Source organism: Panthera tigris, chromosome C2 (assembly GCF_018350195.1).
Source record: "Panthera tigris isolate Pti1 chromosome C2, P.tigris_Pti1_mat1.1, whole genome shotgun sequence".
Lineage (NCBI taxonomy): Eukaryota > Metazoa > Chordata > Mammalia > Carnivora > Felidae > Panthera > Panthera tigris.
Window position 1 is genome coordinate 30,712,306 of NC_056668.1, and position 23,424 is coordinate 30,735,729.

General features: G+C 35.6%; 1 protein-coding gene across 1 annotated transcript in view; it reads left to right on the plus strand.

Moving 5' to 3' along the window:
* ROBO2 (roundabout guidance receptor 2) overlaps window positions 1-23,122 on the plus strand; it is a 600,254-nt gene extending 577,132 nt beyond the window's left edge. Inside the window, exons 26-30 of the mRNA XM_042998321.1 lie at window positions 5,104-5,286; window positions 7,509-7,682; window positions 14,616-14,888; window positions 16,614-16,814; window positions 19,087-23,122. Coding sequence (XP_042854255.1) covers window positions 5,104-5,286; window positions 7,509-7,682; window positions 14,616-14,888; window positions 16,614-16,814; window positions 19,087-19,088 — 833 coding nt within the window. The 3' untranslated portion in view covers window positions 19,089-23,122. The remainder of the gene's footprint in view (window positions 1-5,103; window positions 5,287-7,508; window positions 7,683-14,615; window positions 14,889-16,613; window positions 16,815-19,086) is intronic.
* Window positions 23,123-23,424: the final 302 nt, after the last annotated feature.

Genomic DNA, 23,424 nt, shown 5'->3' on the forward strand with positions numbered 1-23,424 from the left:
AAAAGAAATTAAATATTTACTTCAGGTTTAACAGATAAAAGGGGAACATCATTTATTCACCTGAGTGGAGCAAGCTAACAGGTGTCCTATGTCCCAAGGAAGACATTTTTTAATCGCTTATTTTGCTTTCATGTATATTACACATTCTTTCTCTCTCTGAGGAATGCAGGTGGAATTGTTGCATATTCAATATGTTTGAGGGAGAGAAAAATTTCTAAATATTAGACATGTTTTTCTCCATTTAAGCAGAGGTCAATATTTGGATTGATTTATCCAAAGACAAGTATAGCTGAAGATTTTACTTAACACATAGTTAGACTGATTGCACTTAATAGGAAGAGTTCCTCGATTAAATATTGGCTGAAAAAATGGGGGACAGCCAGTTTTTGTATCTCATAAAAATGGTAATGCAACAATTAGCAGGGTCATATTATAAAGCACAGACTTTACTCTAGCTTAATGGATCTAAGGATAAGCATTTATCAGCAAGGAAGGATTTAGCATAAAACGACATGTAAATGAATTGATGACTGATCATAAATTAATTTTAGTGCTGAAGATGTAATAGAGACACAGAAAGATGCCACTTTATCATGGTATTTTACTGCTCAGTAACATTTGAGCAACAACTTAATGTCCTATATGCAGTTCTTCTTTAATAGCTTGAATAAATTTGAGATTTTTTTGGCCTTTCAGCAACTTTAAGCCTGAGAAATTTCAGAAGATTGAAAATGTAAACACAAATAAATTTGGCTATGTGGCATAAATTCATTTTTCATTAAATGTTTAAATATGTATTGATTATGTTTGGGGCTATAACATGTCAAATTGGATGGATTGTGTATAATTTGTAAAGAATCTCTACCTGAACTCTTTCACTTCATGTTCATTTTAATTTTTTAAAATTTATTTATTTACATGCAAGTTAGTTACAGGAGTAGAACCCAGTGATTCATCACTTACATATAACACCCAGTGCTCATCCCAACAAGTACCTTCCTTAATGTCCATCACGCATTTAGCCCATTCCCCCACCCACCCTCCAGCAACCCTCAGTTTGTTCCCTAAATTTAAGAGTCTCTTATGGTTTGCCTTCCTTTCTGTTTTTATCTTATTTTAATTTTAATTTTTATATTTACCTTTATGAAAGTAAACCAGTTATCCCCAAACTTGCTTACTTTCTAATTCATGAATCAATGTTTTTCTTTTCCTCCTATCATTGTCTTCTTTCTTGTAATGGTTTACATATATGTTCAGATCACTCTTGATGCTTAAATCTAAAGAAAGAACAAGCATGGTAGCCACAGATAGGGTAAATCAGTGATTGCTAAATAAACTTTAACAATTTTATATGGTGCCTAGGTGACTCAGTTAGTTGGGCATCTGTCTCTTGATTTTGGCTCAGGTCATGAGCATGGAACCTGATTGGGATTCTCTATCTCCCTCTGCCCTTCTTCCCCATTCATGCTCTCTCTCTAAAATAAATAACATGAAAAAATATATTTAAAAAACAATTTTACAACATGGATGAAATTTAATATATGTTCTACGTTTTTAATTCATGATGTATTGTCAATTTTCTATAAAAATGATCTGCACAAACGCACCCATTCCATATATCACATTTAACTACAGAAGAGGGGCTATCGAAGGTAAAGTCCAAGGGACAAAGAAAAAAGAAAATTTATTGCCTTCTTTTGATGTGTTTCCTTCTTGCTCTCCATTTGAAGGTGAACTCAACTATAGGAACCTGAGGGCACTTGCCTCTCTTTAGTGATGAGGATTCCTGTGGTCCACCATGGCCAAATCTATATGACACATGTGTCTTCAACTCTGAAGTCATCTATCTAATTTTTTAGCTCTTACATAGAGTAGTAAAGAAAACAGAAGTGGTGTTCTTTCTATATTGACCAAAACCTACTTGAAGCCATGTCTTCCATGCTACTCTCTTTTCCCAGAGAAAGAAAAAAGAAAGCACCAAAGAAAACTTCATGAATAACTGGGATTTCTGAGGGAATGGAAAGTTGCATTAACAATAGAGATAAACTCAGAGCAAAGACACAAAGGCAGGAAAGTAGTTGGTATGTTTAGGGACTGGCAAACTTGTACATTGAAATCCTTATATGAAGGACTCACTATCACAGGAGATGAACAGAGTGTTTTTGAAAAAGTCAAGCTAACTCTGTTAAGAGATGTCCCTAAGTGGCATTTCTGTAGTGGCACTGCTGTGGTATAGGATTTTTCCTACATTTTCAGGTTCAGAGACTATTTGTCAAAATGTCAAATCCTCAAGCTGGAACCACACAGCAAGCCAACATTAATGAGAAAAAACAAAAAGACTCAGTTATTTCAAAAATGGACTAAATACATTAAGATAGATGGTTGAGTGTGGATAGATAGTTCAGGAGAAAAAAAGTAAATTGCCACTTAATATAACATTATTATCTTACTTTGATCAAGATATTGACAAATATCTATATTCAACTGTATCAAAGCATAGCCAAGATATGTATATTAATCATTTTTAAAATTTTCCCTTTTGGGTAATAACTCACTTCTTTTCCTGTTTTCCAAGTTATCAACAAAAGTTGACTGACATTATATTCCTTGTTTACTATATTTTTTAGAAGTTCTTTTGAGCACATTTTTTCTATAAGTATCATAAGTTCATTGCTGGGAAATGGCACAAGGGATAGAATCACATAGAAATTATGCTGAGTAATGAGAATGTTGAAGACATTTAATCCAGTATGCCTAATGTTTGTTGAAACACCTATAGAAAGCACCTATAGAAAACAAAACACCTATAGAAAAGCACCTATAGAAAAAATATGAAAATAAGTAAGAGTCCCCAATTTCTAGAGTTCCACTGTCTAAGAAGAAACCTTTATATGAAACAAACTATAGTTTGTAGAGACCTGATACGCTACTGTATGCATAGTGTTTGAAAAACACAGGAAGCAGAGAAATTGATTCTTCCTAAGACAGAGTTCGAGGTGAGATGGAATCAAGGTGATAGAAGGGATATTGATTTGGACTTTAAAGTTTGACAATGGTCCATAGAGTTAGTGACAATCCAGAGATGTGTTAAGGAATGAGAGGTAAGGCTATGTAGGGCAGGCGGTGGGAGTACACAGGCTATCAAGAGGGTCTGGGGCTGGAAAGGGAGGCTGGACTACATATTGAAGGATCTCAGATGCTTAACTCGTTAGCTGAATGTGGCGCTGGCAAACAAGGTAAGGTTGTGAGTGAAGGAACCAAGTTATGTGATAGATGAGAAAAGTAGTTCAGATGACGCTGAAGATAAAAGGGACCAGAAGGAAATCAGGAGGAGGTTAGGAATGAAATTGGAGATGTAGGAAAGGAGATGCTTGTTTGGAGAGTGAGTTTCAGATAGCACAGATTTATTTGCAGATGTTCAGCAGACCTTTAGAAATACAGAAAACAGTACATAGCAGGGACAGGAATGAGCTTTCATGTATTTCAAAACTATCCTCAGTTCTAGGGTTTCATATTCTCTGGTGATCATGGACTGAATCACTTTGATTTTCTTTTTTCTTATCTACCATAGCATTATACTGCAAAGCCCATGACATCATTTCTTCCTTCGTTTTGGGCTGTTGGTCCTTGACTTGCGATTATTAACTCAGAAATGGTTCTCTCAGAGGAGGCTCGGTTGCTGGTGTTATCTGCGCTTCCTTGCAGTGGCCTGTGTCAGGGGAATTTGTTTGGAAAATAAGAATTGTATCCCTGTGCTTTTGGCAAATAGAATCAAAGCTCTTATCTTTCTCTGCTACACTTAACACCCTTTTAGCTTCTCAGATTCTTCTAACCCCTTTGGTTTCTATTTTCTCTCTCTCTTGCAAGTGCATGAACCCGTGTTACTGTATCCCGGGACCCAGACTACACATACAAATACTTCATCACAGCAACACTCCTAACTATACTGTTGTCTCTTAAACATTGGTGAAAAAGCAGGGGCCGGGGAGGGAATCGCTGGCACTTGAATTTAATCTCTTTATGTGAATATGTGATTGGTTTATTTAGAAAAGCTAAAATTAACTTCTTATAAATACTTCTTTTTGCTCTCTCTTTATAAAACTTAGGCTAAGCCACACTTGGCACTTTACTGTGTCATGAAGTAATGGTATACAACTTAAATAAATATTGTAATGTTAATTATATTATGTAATAGATTACTGTTTCAGTATTACTTGGTCGAGGAAAAAATATAAAATTGTAAATAACTTGCCAAAAAATTAAGAATGAAAGTTATTTCTCAGTATGTTCATATTTTGCACATCAAAGGGTGATTCTTTTCCTCTATCACCATGTTGTATTTTGCAGAAAAATCCATAATAATGCCAATTGTATTCTTCATAATGGTTAATTTTCTAAGACAAAGACTACCAACAAAGAGAAAACTAGAATTCTTAAAACAATTAAAATACCAACAAAGTATCCTGAGCTTTGAAATTCATAGAAATTTTCAAAGATACATTTTTTCCTTTTGTTCTAAGTCTATTTGCTCTGATTATCATTTATACATTTTTTTTGGTTTATAATGTTTGTTGTTATATTTCCTGATTATTTAAATTTGTATTTCAAATCCTTGGAATAATTCTAGCACTTCCCCAGTATACAAGCGTATATTTAATGGAAATTATCATTAAAGCCAACACTAAATTCACGATATATTCACACTGTTTCTTCATCTGAGTCTTTGATAAGTTTACGCACTATAATTTACTTCCACAAAAGCGTTCCTCCCTGAATTGTAGGACACAAGATATACATAGTAATTCTCTTTTGGAAAATGATTATGTAATGATTCAATCAATGTAAGAGTGGAACCCTGTGAAACATGTTTTGTTCACGTGTTGCAAACAGACACAGGTTTTAAATAACACTCATTCTTCCGCGCTGGGAATGTGTAAAACATGGATGATGCTTGCATGTGGCTAGAGAAGTGGCGATGAAACCAGACTTGCCTCAAGGAGGAGTGAGGAATTGAGGCAGCTTATTTGTTCCTTAGCAGAGTGTGTGCAAGCAGATGGGCTATCCACTATATCCCACTCACTAGACAACTACATTTGTTTTTAGGTTCAATGGTAAATGGATGGGGCTCTGCATCTGATGAGGATCGTAACTTTTCTAGTCATAGATCTAGTGTAGGTAGCTCCTCAGATGGCTCCATCTTTGCCAGCGGCAGCTTTGCACAAGCACTGGTGGCAGCAGCAGATAAAGCTGGTTTTAGGCTGGATGGAACCAGCCTTACAAGAACAGGTTGGTAGACTCCGAGTCAACACTCTTTGCATGAGAGATTCTCGTCCTTTAGACACCGAGCTATATTTCTCCTGTTCTTTCTCTTCAGTGAGTCTGACGGCAGGGCTTTCTTTAATATGCATGACCACGGTTGGGATCCTCAATTACCAGAACTCTCTTCGGATGCTACTTTTGCAGAGCCGAGAATAGGCTCCTACTCACCACCTTCTATCCTTTATTTCCCTTTCCCTTCATGGCTCTGCTGATTAATTGGAATATGCTTCCTTTCTATATTACAGCCAAGCTGCAACTGAGATTGCCATTAAATTTTCAATAACTCACACTTTGCAAAATTCTCACACAATCAATAATGTGCCCAGTGATTAAAATTATTCAGCTTTTATCTCCATTACTTTCCTTTGCCCCATTTCTTTCTGCAAATGCGTTTTCTGGGAAGGCTTCCTCAGCATGGGGTGACTGGGTCTAAGTCTGTCAGTCTAACAGTTCAAATGGCTGATGGTCTTATTAATTGTTTGGCTGTTAAAATTTTAACCCAATAATGTATTATTTGTTTTAAAGGATGCTAATTAAAGATACACCCACTGCATTTGCAACTTGAATAAAATGATGACTGCATGCGTATTGCTCTGTAGCATAATCTACTTTGGGTTTCTGAGAATAATCGAGTACCAATTGTATAATTTTTCATATATCTGATTATTTTCCCCAAAATGAATATGAGAGTCATTCTCATAATAGATCAGTAATTTGTAAGTGTTTGTTTTACTGAAAAAAAAAATAACTTTGGCATGATCCATGCTTTTATATGACTGTAATTCTTAAATGCACATATAAGAAGGTTCTACTATATGAATTAAATTGAACTACCTTACAAAACAAACTAATGAAACTTTAAATGCATTTTTGAAATCTTAATAGTATTCAAACAGTAAAGTGAAGAAAAACGATTTTGACCCTTCACTAAACTCTCAGGTTATAAAAATCAGTCTTGGACATTTTCTTTGAATTATAACATCAGTATTTCTTTTGAGTATGCATTAGAAATCATCAAATGGTATAAAAAATTTTCTCCAAGCATTGCAGAGGTTTATTTTTCATATAGCATCCAAACTAAAGTATGTTGTAATATAATGGTTATTTGAGTTTTCTTGCTTTATAAGGCATAAGTCAGAAACTTTATGTTGCCTGAGTGTTTTTTTGTGGGTAGTTGTAAGCACAGCAGTGAGACAGTGCAAGGAAACTAATAAATTAGAAGGCATAAGTGCATTTCTTGCATGTATGCTAATATCTAATAAAGCATTAAGCAATATCATGTCACATTGACTTAAGAAAATGTAACTACATACAATAATTTTGTGTGAAATGAAAACATGCACAAGAGAATAAATACATGCACATAAACCGACCCTCTCTCACCATAATAAACACTGTATTGAAATCATAAGATGTTGAAAATTTATTAGCTACCCTTTTCACAAAATAAATTTCCCTGGGTATGTACTAAAGCTCAAAAAAAGGACATAACACAATTTCATTTTGCAATGAGAATTTGGAGTCTGCTCAGATACAATAATATTCATCAGAAAATACCTATTGCACTTTGGATATGCAAGGTGGTTTTAACCTGCTATCTATCCTATATTATACACTAATACAATTGAGTTTCTGTAAAAGAAGTAAAATTCATCGTGTATTTATATGGGTGATAAGGTCAGTTTAATATATGTCTTTGAGCAGACCTTTCATGTAAATTTTCAAATGCATTTACTTCAACACATTTCTCCTGTGCTGAAAGTGAGTTTATAAGATTCCAAGGATAAAATTTGATGAAGCAAATAAGACAGTACATAATTCATTTCAGAAATAACTTCCTTAATTTTAAGAAGTAAAAGCAGCATTAATTTGCATATATCCATGAAAATATCACTGAGATCATCAAGGTTAAATAATAAACCAAGTAATCTCAAGCTTTTGGTTGGTGGATTTGTTTTTTTATTCATTTATTAAATTTTTTTCAGCGGGCAGTGTGTTGGTTACTAAAAATTGGATAAAATGAATGCAACATGGCGTTTTTTTATGGAGATGCACCAGTATTTGGTATCTTCAAATGGCATCTCTAGGCAAGTTTATAGGTTAGTCTAAGTAAGAGCAGAAATACAAGACACGCACAATCACTGCCTTGTAACATCCTCTGTACCACATTCCCTTTGTTTTCTTTTTAGGCAAAGCTTTTACCTCCTCTCAAAGACCTCGACCAACCAGCCCATTTTCTACTGACAGTAATACCAGTGCAGCCCTGAGTCAGAGTCAGAGGCCTCGGCCCACTAAAAAACACAAGGGAGGGAGAATGGACCAACAACCAGCATTGCCTCATCGAAGGGAAGGAATGACAGACGGTAGGTTTGTTTCCTTGTCTCTTGTCTCCTCACTGAAGAGGTGTGCTCTGTGCAAGTCATTAACCTACATTAAAGTAGCTATGGTAGATTAGGCATTGCCTCATTACGTAACAAGGCAGAAAATCTAGCAATATGGTCTTGTTTAAATAAAACACCCTCTTTTTTTTCTTTTTAACAATCTGGAGTTATTTCTATATTACCCAGCCCCAAGAAATGTATGCCATACCACTTTCCAATGTTGATTTTGCTACCATTCTGGAGTTTTCCATCAATGCTTTTAGTGAACATTCCCTTTTGAGATTAGGAAAAAAAAAAACATAGATAGCATGGGCACTTGGCATGCATTTCTGATATTAAATTTGGAACATTTCTGATATCAAATTAAGGTAACTTCAGTGGTATTTCACTTTTGAAAAAGACCATGAAATGATTTGTAACTTAGTAACTTTTTTTAGTTTCATGAATTTCAGGCCTAAAAGCTAGCTACAGATCAGCGAATGGATGGGTCAGCAAACTTTTCTATAAAAGTCCGGATAGTAAATATTTTTGACTTTAGCTGGCCATACAGTCTGTGTCACAACTATTCACTGCCATTGTAGTCTGAATGTCGCTACAGAAAAAAATAAATGAATGGGTGTGACTGACTTCCAATAAAACTTTATTGATAAAACAGGCAGTGGCTGAATTTGGCCCATGGCCCATTTGTTGATCTATTCCAATCCTTTTATTTATGTATAGCATTCAGTCTTTGCACAGCAAACACTGTTGGTTTCAGGAAGCACAATATTCCTGGGACATGTCCTTGTTCAATAAAGAAGAGTTCAGTAGCTTTACAGAGCAGGATTTATCTCCCATATGTTCAATTTAATTCTCATACATTTAAATGTAGGAATACAACTATTTATCATGAAGTTTTATCTAAGGAATATTTAAGATGATATATGTAAAGAGCCTAGTTTGATGTCTGAGCCAAAGGTAAATTTGTTCCCTCTTCTCAGCACTATCCCCTGTAAACACACAGAGTTTGTCTTGAGGTAGTTCTACTAAACACCACAAGAGTGAACCTACCCAGTCTGCGCATTAGAACAATCTAGGGAACTCTTAAATTGTACTCTGGAGATTGGGATTTAATTGTTCTGGGTGAAAACCAATTATGAGTGTTTTTAAAGCTCCACGAGTGAATCTAACGTGCAGCGAGCACTGAGGTGCTGTAAGTGAGTCCTTAGCATTCATTTTACTCTCTTGGACTTACCATTATAGGACAGAATGAGGCCTAGTTGGGAAAGAAACATCTGTTCTTTATTAGTTTGGGTGGGTGGGGGAGGTCTGTATCTGGCAGCCATCTTTGTGATTTCTTTTGTCATTTTTTAAGGCAAGGAAGATTTTAAAAGTCAAACATAACTTGTTCTAAAAGCTTTTAGGTTTCCTTATCTTTCCTGTTACTTTGTTTTCATTGGGAAGTGTTTTATGGAATATGAGGGCAAAGGTACACTTGAGATTTTGGTGCTTTATAAGCGAATATCCTGTGCTGAACAAAAATGCTCACCGCTGCCTCGCTGCCTCAGATGGTCTGAAGATTAGTTGAGCACTTAAAGCAGTCAATAGTGTTGATCTTATACTCTCTAAATAAAAAGGACCACTCCCACTGGTATGCTACTTATAAATCTCAGAATTAATAATTTTGTATAGTTTTTCTGCTACGAATGTTGTGGAAAAAGAAAAGAAAAACGTTTTTTCTGAAATGTTTGAAGATTATATCCAGAATATGTGGAAGGCATAAAATATAAATCAACAAAATAGAAAGCTCTCCTTTTCTTCCTAAAATTCTTTTCTTGCAATTTTTAGCAGAATGTCTGGTTAAAGCAAGCTTCCACCTAGTTTAAAGCATGATCAATACATTGCTTATCTTTCTCACAACTAATAGGTTCCTAACTTTTAAACTTGCCAGCATTGCAAAGCCAGGTTATGGATTATGTGTTGTTAGTAGAAATATTTTGGAAGTAGTGATATTGCAAAGGGAATTTTGGCTCCCATGTCTTCACAAGTGTATGATCCAATGATGTTTTATTTATGATATGAGGGCATTTATTGTAGATGACAGTCTACAGATTATCCTTAAGGATGTTGCTATTTTATAGCAAATGTATGTGTCATAGCATTTATATGGTATCAATGCAGGCATTGGTAATAATTTTTTTATTATTTGTATGTGAAATCAAACCGTTCTTTTGGGGCAGGTTGCTGTTTAGCAGCACTTAGTGCCTAGACATTTTTACACGAAAACTTTTGCTTTATACATTTTAAAATTGTGTTTTGTGAGCAAATTAATCAGAATAATTACCGCCAGCTGCTATACCAAAGAACTTCTATCCCTCAGTGGCTCAGCACCGCAAAAGTTTGTTTCCCATGAACATAATAATTTATCAAGGTCAGGTGTCTCTCCTCTAAGTACTAATGTAAGAAAATACGCTTTTTCAGTAGTGGGATACCATTATTTTTACAGTGCGACATTTATGGCTTCTGAGTGATCACTTGAGACGTTCTCTGGTCAGGCCTGCAAGTGGTGCATATCCCTTATCATCTCACTGACAAGTACACTGTCACATGACATCAGACTAACTACTGGGAAAGTGATATTCTCTTGTGTCTAGGAAGAGGAATTGGGAATGGTGGTAAACATAAGTCTCTGTCTTAAAGACTATGAAAAAACCCACACACATGTCAAGGAACATTTTGCTCCTTTGAATTCTCTTCGAATGGAGCAATGGCTCCATCCAAATCTTCTCTTCTACGTGCATAAGTCAAAGAATACCTTTTCAAGCCAATATATTAACCAATACTGAAGGAAGAAGGCAGAGGAAGTATTTTTCTATCCATCAACCTTTTTTTCCCTAGATCAGCTGCTTCTAGCCTGTTCTCCCCTCGTTCCTAATGTCCTGGTTAGAGAACTTTCCTAGTTCTGCCACAGACTGGCTTGGACCGTTGAGCGAATTTCTGTATTTATTAATTTGTTCATTCAAATATTTACTAAGCACATAACAAATGATAGGCAGTGGAAACCAAACAGACAAAATTCCTTATCTTCCTGGAGTTTACATTCTGTTGAGAGAAGATAGAGACAAACAAAATAAAAGTAGGTAAGATGGTCATAAGTGTCATGGAGAAAAAACATAGGTAGTTGAGAAATACAAAGGTTAGGCGAGGTCTTTTTTAAGTAGAGTCTCAAGGAAGGCTTGACCAAGAAGATGACATTAGAGAAGACTAAAAGATTAAAAGGGAAAAAACAATGCTGATATCGAGGAAAAGTCATTCCAGAAACTGAGAACAGCAACTGGAAGCCTGAAGCTTGTTTTTTTTTTTAATTTTTTTTTTAACATTTTTTTATTTTTGAGACAGAGAGAGACAGAGCATGAATGGGGGAGGGTCAGAGAGAGAGGGAGACACAGAATCTGAAACAGGCTCCAGGCTCTGAGCGGTCAGCACAGAGCCCGACGCGGGGCTCGAACTCGCATACCACGAGATTGTGACCTGAGCCGAAGTCGGACGCTTAACCAACTGAGCCACCCAGGCGCCCCAGCCTGAAGCTTGTTTGATAAAAAGTAAGAGAAGCAGTGTGACTGAAGCAGACAGCCACAGAATAAAATGTAAGTTTAGACAAATAAGCAAGGACCAGTGTTTGTAGGGCTTTAAACTTTTTTAATGTTATTTTAGAGAGACAATGAGAGACAGAGCACAAGCAGGGGAGGGGCAGAGAGAGAGGGAGACACAGAATCTGAAGCAGACTGCAGGCTCTGAACTGTCAGCACAGAGCCCAACATGGGGCTTGAACCCAAAAACCACAAGATAATGACCTGAGCTGAAGTCAGATGCTTAAGCAACTGAACCACCCAGGCACCAAAAGACCTTAAACTTCTATAAGGGCAAGGCTCTTACTTTGAACAGGAAACCACTGAAGGGGTGTGTGTGTGTGTGTGTGTGTGTGTGTGTGTTTAAGGCAGAGGAGTAACATGATCTTACTTATATTTTTGTTTTATTTTTATTTTTTTTTAAAGTTTATTTATTTTGAGAGAGAGAGTCCATGTGCTCCCAAAGGAGGGATGCACGGGAGGGGCAGAGAGAGGGAGGGAGAGTATTCCAAGCAGGATCCCAATCTGGATGCAGGTCTTAAACTCACAAATCAAATCATGAGATCATGACCTAAGCTATAACCAAGAGTAGGATGCTTAACCGACCAATCCACCCAGGCGCCCCGTTTTTATGTTGAGACAGATTAAATGCACTTCTCTGTGGAAGCACAAAAACCACATAGCAGGTTGTAGAAGTAATATAGGGAATTGATGTCAGAGGTTTCTACCCAGGTAGAATCAGTGGAAGCAATGAGAAAGGTTGAATTCTGGCTATAGCTTGGGATTGGTGCCACAGGATTTGTTACTGAAATTAAATACAGGTTGTAAAGCAGAGAGGTCAACGATTATGCCAAAGTTTTGGTCAACTTGTAGAATGCAATTGCTACTATTTGAGATGATGAACACTAGAGAAGAAGCATGTTTTGTCAAGGAAGGTCCAGGGCTCAGTTTTGATATGTGAAAGTAGATGCTTTCTAAATAAGTAGAACACCTAAGTGTGGATTTAGTCATGTGAGTCTGAAGTTGATGGAAGGAGAGATCCAAGCTGGAGGTATTTGATTTCTTTTTGCCTTTTTTTTTTCTAAAAAGTGGATAATAATGGCACATATTTCATTGGATTGTTGTGTGCCTGATAACAGCAAATCCTGAGTAAGCCAGTAAGAGACTCGTTAATGAATTAATTTAGTCAAAATGAATCAACATGGAAATTAATAAAAATTTAAGTAAACATATTTGATTACGTATTTTTATTTTTTCCACAGTCATTCTTAATCCCATCTTTTTCCAATTCGTTTATTTCAATGTGCACGCCATGTACTTTCTTCTTAAAGTATACAAATTCCAAGTATATGACTTAATTATGTAGCCATATAATTTCAGGTTAAATTAAATAGTAATCAGAATTTCAGCTAGCATAAGCAGATGCCATTTTGTCCATTTTAAAAATGAAGCTCCTTTGATGGAGAATAAAAATCAATGACAAGATATGTTATTTTGAAAGCAAATGTAATAATTTCCCCCCTTCTGGCAGTCTTAAGGCCAAACACTCCAATGAAATGATTGCTTTACATTTATAATAATACATACTGAAGGAAGTCAGATTGAATATAAAGGAAACACTACACCCCTTGGTGGACTGTTCTACAAACAGATATCACGATATTGGATTAGCTCTTCATTTTGGAAGAAATTTTCCAAATGCAACTGTATTCTCCCAGATGGAAATCTTGTTCCCTTCAATAATTAGTAATTCATAATCTACCAAGAGGACATATGTATGAATTGGGAATGCTGCTTCAATATGGGAACTCCCAAAGCAGATGCAGAGGAGAGTGTTATTGTCAATTCAGTGGAGGACAATATCATTTTGCTCGTTAAGAAAGAAGGTATAAGGCTTCTTAATAAAGTCTTTAAAGAGAGCAACTTAGCCTTTCTGGAGGAAGCCTGTCTTTTGTACACAAGAAATTTATACTTCTTCCTTTTAAGTGTCACAAACAGTACTCTTAGAAATAAGAGCACAAATACAACAATGGCGTGGGAAATAATGGACTATCTATATGCAATATCACCTATTAATAATATAAATATGTGTATTATATATGGTATTTGATTTTATGAACCAATTATATATCACTGATATATATAATTAGTATATCAATATATATTGTATCAATATTATATCAATAATAATTGACATTATGTAATCACTGATATTCTGAGGATGAACAGAGAAGTTTGCAGTAGTATACCAGAAAAATTACAAGATAATAATCCAAAAAAATGTTTAGAATGTTCAGGAGATTTCAAAATCTTCAACAAAGTAATTCTAGAACTAGTATAATGGCATAAATCATATAATAGAACTAATATAATACTTAAAGAAATATGAAAGAAGAGACTATGATATCACAGTTGAAGACAAATCAAAGTATAAAGGTGTCATGATCCAAACAGCTAACTAATAAAAGGAAAATGAAAAATTGGCTAAGCATTTGAACTTTTTAGTTTTTTCACATCTTATATTTAATTTAAAGAGCTTTTTGGCAAAGTTATCTATTCTACTACATCTCAAAGTTTTATGATGCATTGTCTACTCTAGCACCATGAGGCATATTCTATCTGTACTCTGAACAGTGGTTATTACTTATTAAAATTAATACATTGGAAGATTATAATGTATTAGTTGTAACTCATTAGCTAACTCATGAAACGAACAGCCAGAATTGGTTGTCAGGCAGAATGTTAATTGCATTTAATAAATGTTAGCTTAACCCTTTGACTGTTGCTAAATGTACCACATACATGGGTAAAGGCAGTCATATGTTGCATATGATACGGCATATAGTTCTTAATTTCCCGAGGGCAACATTTCCTATGGAGATTGGCAGGACAGCTTTTATTCTTCCAGGGGCCTTTTATTAACACAGCTGCTAGAATGTCTAGTCATTTTGTGTCATGATATTTCTACTTTGGGGAGGTGGGGGTGAACATTGGATAAACTATGGAGAAAATATAAAATGCCCTTTATACCTTGAACATTAGCCTCAGTGTGCAATTGAAAACACTCTCCACATATAATAGTTGAAATTAGTCAATTTTGTTTCAAATACAGTGTGATCAAAAGGTAGAAAAGAGATCAATAATATGCATTTTAGGAAGAAATAACTGACCTTTGCCTCCCCCCACCAAATTTATTTTGCGTGAGTGAGACCTTTACGAGGGCATGGGTTTTTTTCTTCATCTTGAATCAGAACCTGTATTTTTCATTACATTATAGTCCATTCTAAACATTATTCACAATTTTTAGATCTTCCACCACCACCAGATCCCCCTCCAGGTCAGGGTTTAAGGCAGCAAATAGGCCCGAGCCAGCATGCTGGTAACGTGGAAACCTCAACAGAGAGAAAAGGAAGCTCTCTGGAGACACCACAAGCATCCACCTTAGAAGACACAAAGAGCTCATTGGATTGTCCAGCTAGAGCATCCCTAGAGTGGCAGCGACAAACCCAAGAATGGATAAACTCCACAGAGCGCCAAGAAGATATACGGAAAGCCCTACACAAACAAAGTGTTGGACCAGGTGTGTTCTGCACAGTCCTAAGAAAGTGTGGACTTTTACCTGTTTTTCCCCCCCTACCAGGTACTTAGAAATGGCAGTTGTTTAAGAGCATCTGAAATATGTTTGCCTTGAATCGCTAAAAAGTTGGGATTCCTCGGCAGAGCTCACTGACACATCTTAAGTCTCATTCCCATGGGGATTGTTCCTTACCCTCTGCATAGAGGTCTGAGCTCAAGAGACCTCCAAGCTTTTTTTTACCTGGATTGTTCAGGAGACAATTTGATTTTTTGCCTTGTAATGTTTATGCTGAATGCTTTTAAGACCTCCAAATTTCGTCTTAATGTCACTATAATCTCTGCCTTTAACCAGTTTCGTTTTGACTGAAGTAACTAGTCATTTTGAAAGGAGAGCTCCTTTCGGTCAATTTGTTGAATTCATTGAAATAACAAAAGTTGTACTGAAATGCCCAGTCACAGTATTCTCAGGAAAAAAAAGAGCTTAAACAGGGCCTACAGTTTCTCCAGCTGGTTAAATTTAGTGGGTTGTTAACATTTCACTGGGAAATATTCTTATTTATGAATCAAACTTCCTGGAATTGTCACAAAATAAATTTCATTATTTGTGGTTGGGTTTTTTTTTTTTTTTGGAGGAGTGGTGGTTGTTTGGGCCTATTATAGAAATACATTTTTTGGAACATTTCTTCTCGTATCAGGTTTCATTGAGTATTAAAATGTACACACAAACACAAATGACATTTGAGAGTTTCTTTATACATTGATTTTTGAACCTGGACTCCATCTTTTCTAGATATATCCTCTACCCATGCATTTTTAATAATTATATGATATCACAACTGGGTGCTCAAAGTTTGAGAAAATTTAATATATGGAAGAACCAAAACATGTCAACTTGAATGTCGAGATTTAGTGAAATATTTAGGAAGTTACATCATGCAGGCTGTGAGAGAAAAACAAATTATTATTGTGATTCCATAAAGACCATCTAAACAGAGTGGCAGTCATCACAGTAATTGTAGCTCATATCTAGAAAGAAAGAAAAAAAAAGAGGAGGTAGAGAAGGAGACAGGAAGAAAGAAGGAAAGAAAAAAATGTTTCAAAAATATTAGGTATTTAATAATACACATAACGAGTTATTTGTAGAGAGTTGCTGCATTTAAAAAAACTTTATATTTACTATTTATCGTTTGTTAAAATGTGTATCTCTCTTTTTCTTTTAAGTAAATACACAATCTTTAAAATAATGTGTTTATATCCCAAGAAACGGCAAAAATTTAAGGAGCTTATTTTAACTAATACATGGTTCTTCATATTAATTGACTGAGAGAATGTCGCTATAATTTAAAGCGGAAAAACACCATGTTTATTCAGTCTTCATGGAAAAATTTAATTGGAGCCTCACTGAACTCCAGAAATTATGCTCAAAGACGCTTTAGTTAAACAATAGGTTTCGTTGTCTGCAGCTCTCTTTTGTAAAGAATTTAAATGTTCAAAGTGATATGTAATATTATATTTTTATCCCCAAATTTCCTTTGATTCAATCCTGTTTTAGTTCCTGTTATAGGAAATGTTGGCACATGGAAATTCTTTTAATATCCGGGCCTTCTTAAACCTCTTATTGTTAATTTTAATAAAGAGTGAAATGGTAGAATAGCCCGTCTTAATATTTAAAGTTAAATTTCTTTTGTCTCCATGTTGTTTAGCTTAGCACTCTGTATTTCTTTTTCAGAGGAGACATTGGTGCCCTACAGCAAGCCCAGTTTCCCATCTCCAGGAGGTCACAGCTCATCAGGAACAGCTTCTTCTAAAGGATCCACTGGACCTAGGAAAGCCGAAGCTTTGAGAGGAAGTCACCAGCGCAATGCCAGCGACCTTCTTGACATAGGATACATGGGCTCAAATAGTCAAGGACAGTTTACAGGTGAATTATGTAAGTGCTTTAGGACATTTGAAAGGCTCTGGTGATTCAGAACTAACATTGGGTTAATAATGCAGGGGAGGTAAAAGTTTTCCTTGATCCTCTTAGGGTCCCTGGTTGGGTCTGAAAATTAACTGATAAAGATAAACAGGAGAGGGGCGCCTGGGTGGCTCAGTCAGTTAAGCATCTGACTCTTGATTTTGGCTCAGGTCACGATGTTGCAGTTCATGAGTTCCTTCCCCTCATCGGGCTCTGCACTGACAGTGCTGAGTCTACTTGGGATTCTCTCTCTCCCTCTCTCTATGCTCCTACCTTGCTCACACACTCTCTCTCAAGATAAATAAATAAAAACTTAAAAAAAAAAAGGATGAACAGGAGAAAAGCGTACATGGGTGCCTTCACAAGAGAATGAGCCATGACCCAAAGTAGTGACCAGAGCAGAAACCTATTATATCTTTTAGACAAAGAAGCAATAAATTTGTGAAGGTTTTAGGAGACAGAAGGGTTTGGGTAGGAGCAGTCAATGGTAAAGAAGTAACTCAGAAGAAAAGGGTTAGTTTAAAAAGGTTTGTTTGCACAGTTTATCAGCCCCCAAACTCCCTGTCTCTGGGAATAAGAATATCTTCCTTCTTCCTGGTACAAGGAGGGTATCTTTCACGTAGGAGTTTTAGGACCTGTTTCAGAGAAAAAAACTTGGGTTGAGGGAGGGAGGTCAGAGTGACCTTCCTGCTTCTGTTGGTTTCTCAAACTCTTTCAGCTTCAGATATTCAGTGTGCCAAGGTGTCATATTTGGCAGTAGTATGTCCTGAACCTCAACAATAATATTGGCACAATAAACAAATTTCAGAATAGTAGAAATCTTGCTGTGCTATGAGAAAAAAAATGTTTATGACTTTGAGCAGTTTTGGTCATAATGTAGACCTTTGCTATTTCCAGCTGTCTATTAAATAAGCATTTCTTCTATTTCAAGTCTGACTTATACTATACAAAAATTGCCTATCTTTAGGCAATTAATTTTAATATTTATAAGTTAATTATTTGTAGTTTTGTTTACCTTTTTAACCGAGCATATAAAGAAAGGGAAACATATTGGCCCTTTGTTAGTTTTTAAAGAACCTCAAGAATTTTTCATTCCCTAGTTGATGTCTGTCTTTATTCATTTATTCATTTATGTATTTATGTATGTATGTATGTATGTATGTATTCATAGAGAACCTGTGCAAGTGAGGGAGATAGAGAGGGTTGGGGGAGGGGTAGAGAGAGAGTGTGAGAGAGAATCTTGAGTAGGACCCACGCTCCACATGGAGCCACATGCGGGGCTCGATCTCATGACCCTGAGATCATACCTGAGCCAAATCCAAGAGTTAATGCTTAACTGACTGAACCATCTAGGTACCCCTATTTATTTGTTTCTTTATTTATTTATTTTAAGAGTCAACTTTTTAAAGTTGATTTTTGATTTCAGTTCATTTGAAGTACTTTGATTATAATAACATATTATATATATATATATATATATACACACACAATTTTCTTTTTGAATAAAGAGCCAGCAATGATAGTTAGTACAACTAATCTATAAAAATATAATATCAGCTGACAGAGAAAGATAGGATGTCACAATATGTCACAGTAAGAAGCACTGAACTCTTGGTGTTAATTTTTTTTCTTGAAATTGACCACTTCTGCTATCCAATGTCCAAATTATACTTGCTGAGTATTTTCAGCTGCTTATTTGAATTCAGCTTAAAAGCAATGCTGAAGGAACAGCGTTGGGTTCCAGTCTTAGCCCAGAACAAGTAAACTACCTTCCTAATCTCCACCCCCTTATCTTAAAAATCGCATTACTATTATGCTTACATCACAGACTGGGGGATGTCTTGAAATAATGGAAAGTAAAAGTACTTTCAGACTGTAAGTTATTTCTTGACTAGAGTTAACATTATTGTTTTCTATTAGTAATCTGATTATTAGTAAGATATGTTTATAATTTTTAATTTGATTCATGACTACTTGGATTTTTCTTTGACTTTTAGAATAGTTAGAGATTCGCAAGAAGTGCAGAAATAGCTCTACCTGGATTTTAAATCTCCAAGTTTTGCAGTTTCTTTTTCTTTCCCTTTCCCTAAGTCCATTTTCTTAACTTTACACCCTCACCAAGGCTATCCGATGATGTTATCTTCGTTGATTATCTGTTTGTTTCACTTTTTGTTATACTGGTCGGGATGAAAGACCACTTACGTTCAATACAAACTTATTTCTGATTTTCTTAATCTCTTTGTAGAGTAACTGAGAGGAGACATGCAAAGCTGCTCTGAAGGACCACCAGGTCTGAACTCATGGAAGTGATGACACTAAACAGTGCAATGAACAATTTCTTTATTTATGTACTATTAAAAGACTGTAAATGCAATGTAAAGACACACAGCCACACATATCCCACAGATATTTTACTTGTGTTCTTCTCTTAAGTACACCACCCACCTTAACTCTTTCTTGTCAGGAGTATATACAAAAGAAAGAAAACAAAACTCGCCCTCCAGGAAGAAAAGGATTTTCCTCTGTATATAATTTCTTTTGTGCGTTGCTATGCAAGCTCACTCTTTTTAGCTCTGTTCATACTATTGTCTGTTTTTATTGGTCTGTTGTACTATATGTGAATTAATAGGCTGTGGTGCCATATATTAACTTTTAATTGTGTAACTTTTATGTTTAAATTTTGCACTGCAATTTTATTTGGTGATAAGCACAAATCTCTACTCCTCGTGACATGAAGAACAAGACTGAATGTGAAGGGAGTTTCTGTACTGTAAGCTAGGCTGGATATGCTGGTTGGAACCAATCATGTGAGATGGTTTGCAGTTGGGGTGTAGAAACAGGAGGATGCAAAGGAACAGTGGTGTTGGCGAAGTCTTCCTTGAGTACCAGGGACTGAGTCAATAAAAAGAAAAGCAGAAAGGTGGCTTTTACTATTGACAAAACGCAGGGGTCAAAGAAGGAAATCTAAGTCTTAAGGCTAAATAGGTATTAAAATACACAGGTAGCAAAGATGTACTAAACTCGCTAAAAAGAGAAAGAAAAAGAAAATGAAAATGAAAGTTATATGTAGCATCAACTTTACCTGTCATTGTAATTGACCCATCTGAGAATTATAACAAGCAAAAGGAAATGAAGGTGTTTCGCAAGAGCTGTGTTTGTATTACAGTGTTTTCAAGAAGCATTTTCTGAATTACCATAATTAATCTCTCCAACTCATTAAGTCAGGATCTAATATGAAGTTCCCCAAGGAAACAAACAAAATGAACTCTAGAATATCTAGCAAATAAAGAGGCAATTTATTATTAGGACATACTCGGGCTGCTTCCAAATGCAAAAACTCTATTGCAATATCTTGTTTCATCTTTCTAATACATGTTCAGTACACACTAGAGGATAGAGCTGCATCGCTTAAATTTATGACTTTGAAAAAAATCATGCAGTCTATAGACAATTCTGTGTTTTGTTTGATTAAGAGGTGAAGTTCATGCCACCAGATGTATAGCCAAATTGTAAGTGCTTAAAAAGCAGTGCTCAGAGTATGTTCAGTTCACAGTAAGTAGATTTATCGAAAGAAACATTTTATGGTACAGTCTCAGAAATTGGCTACCGACTAAAATATGTTTGACCCATTTTGAATGAGTAAATTGAAAAGAAAAATTTTAAAGGAGAAACAATGCATGTTTATACGCTTTTTAAATAAAACCAAACCTCGTTAAGTGGACATTAATCACAGTGTCCTGCCTCATTTGTTTTCACGACTTTGAGAACAAGAAATTCCTGAACATCAGTCATGTATGGTCAAAATGAATATGGCTTTGAAATATACGTAGCCACTGTACGTGAATAGTGAAGCAGTCCAGTAGAAGAAAACTTCCCTGAAATTCCAACTTGTGACATTTTTCCATGTGCTGCCTACAACAGCTGTAAATTCGACTTCTAGTTATACTTTCTCATGTTTTCCCTATGATGTGCTCAGTAGTTGTACTCTGAAAAATATTCGATGTAACGATTAGAATCAATCGTGAAATATGGGACCCGCTTGAGTGATGATTCATACTCCATGCATTATTGGCTCAGTCACCAATTCTATGTCATATTTGTAATAACAAAGGGATAACATAATTTGATTTTTCCCTTTTTTGTTTCCTGAGACTGCATCACGACAGGCAAGAGTGGAGGAAACTAATGTTCTTAATGGGCCCCAATGTTTTTGGTGCCATGTGGTTCATTTCTTCACTGAAGAGAAAAACTATTCTCAAACATACTTATTAAATGCTGTAGCAACTTTCTATAATCAGTGCCTGATTTGAATGCGGTTTGGTTTCTCTGGGTCAGATTGTCCACGGAAGGTGAAAAGTTTCTGTGAAGAATGAGTACGTAACATTCACAACAGTAGGATGTGAGGAATTTAATTTCTACTTATGCGGTTCCCTACTTCACCTCTTTCCGTTTAAAAACAAAGTTTTGTTCGTGTTCCCTCTTTATGCTATTCTATAACCCACTTTAAAGCTTTAGTTCATTACATTTATTACACATAGACTTTGTACCCTGGTAAAAGGTGTATGTGACTAATAAACCAAGACTTCAAAATTAGATTACGTGTATGCAAGTGACTTCAGGAATAACGTAGGACATAGCCTTAAACCTTATTTTCAGTGTATATAAATTAACTGTTCTGGTTAGCTTTTGGCAACAGAGACCTTATGGTTGGTTACCTAGAATGTTCTTTTAGAATACTCCACATACCCTTTTAAATCTAATTTTAAATAAATTGGTCAGTAAAATGTTGCACCCAATATATCATCCTCACAGATTTAGAACAAGATCAAATGCTGTGACAATCCAAATGACTTCAGGAATCCTGGGAAAAAAATCAAAAGCTTTTGACAACTTGGTATATGTAAAAAGCTTCTAATCAGCGTAAGTCAGAATGTCGTTAAAGAAATACAAACATGTATGAGAACGTCATTTTTTTCATTTTGCAGCCCAGTCAATGAATGTCATTAGAAATCACTGAGCTCACTCTTCTTCAGGTCTAAACAAGGCCTGTATAAGTTGTCAGAGGGAAATCTGGATGGGAGAGAATGTAAACTTATCTCACGCTCACAGGCAATGCCAGGGTGCAGCCAGGCCCTGAACAATACAGCTCCATTCTCAACGTGCAAAGTCTCCATTGGGGAAACACCCATCAGTGTCCCAGCTCAGGAATGCCTCAGTGTGTGGCCCCACCCCTCCCCAGATCTTTTCCATGATGTATTTAAAGTGGGATAGTCCAGGGACTTGACAACAATGGATTCCTTCATAGGATTCGAACTCAGTACAAGGGAGCATATAGGAAAATCAAGACCAACACTTAAGATATCATATAACCAAAGGGAAGTAAAAATGTACGTATACTTGCTCTAACAAAACAGATAAAATGGTGTTCTTTGTCATAGTTTAATGCTCTGGGAATTTAAATATATCTTCAATGGGATTCAAGTTGAAAGTTTATATGAGCTTTGATAGAACACCTCCAATTTCTGTTCAACAAATTTAGGTAATTGTCCATTGACAACATAATTATAACAATGCCGATGAGCTCTAAACTGTGGTTTATCTTCGCCACTGGAAAGTGATTGTGTATCAGTATTAAAGATATGCAGATCCATGACATTCACTAATTTGTACATCTGCTTCTGTACATTGTATTTATCAAGTTACATGCCAAGAATTGGTGTAAAGCAACATGTCTTTCCACATTATCTTAGAGATGAAGTTACTTTTATTTTGCTTCTCTACAATGTGTACTTCAAATGGAACCCCATACCTTTTTTAAATGAATTTCAGTTTACTGATTTTTCTTATCTCATCATCTTCAAAATCATTTATTGTGACTTTAAAGTGTTGCAAGATAAGGGATTTTGTGGCCGTGGGTAGACTTTTTATACTTTGTTTTATAGATTGACTTTTTTTTAACTAGTTTGTTTAAGTCACCAAACAGCGTCCAAAATCTTAATGTGTTTCATTTGATGTTGTTAGACCAGAAAAGAAATTGGCATAAAATTGGTTAATAGTATTGTCAAAGAATTGTGTATTGTGTACTCACTGGGAAAAAATAAAATATATTCACATTTCAAATTTGTAAAAAAGCCATTTATGTAAAACAGACTTGCCTTGTAGAATAATCAAAATAGACCATACTGTCACTTGTGCAACTCCCATTAATATTTTGTGACCAAATGCAAAATCTTATTTTCTCTTGTGGTAATGGGTTGGGGAGTGGTAAATACAAATTGGAACTGACTTATATAAATGACTATACTAATGACACTGATGAATATAAAAAAGCATTTGAAATCATAGATTCCACTCTATACGCCCTCCTTTCCAGATCTGACCTTCCCCACCCCATAAAGACCTGCAGATGGATAGAATACAAACTTCTTGTCTACAAAATTACCCTAAAAATCATTTGTTAAATATAAATAAGTATGAGAATTGGAAGAAAGTGGATATTTCTTAATTGCCTTCGAGTAGCTAATGATAACTTTGTTTAAGATGATGGATGTTGGAAAGTGATCTTAGAGTCTGGATAGAAAAG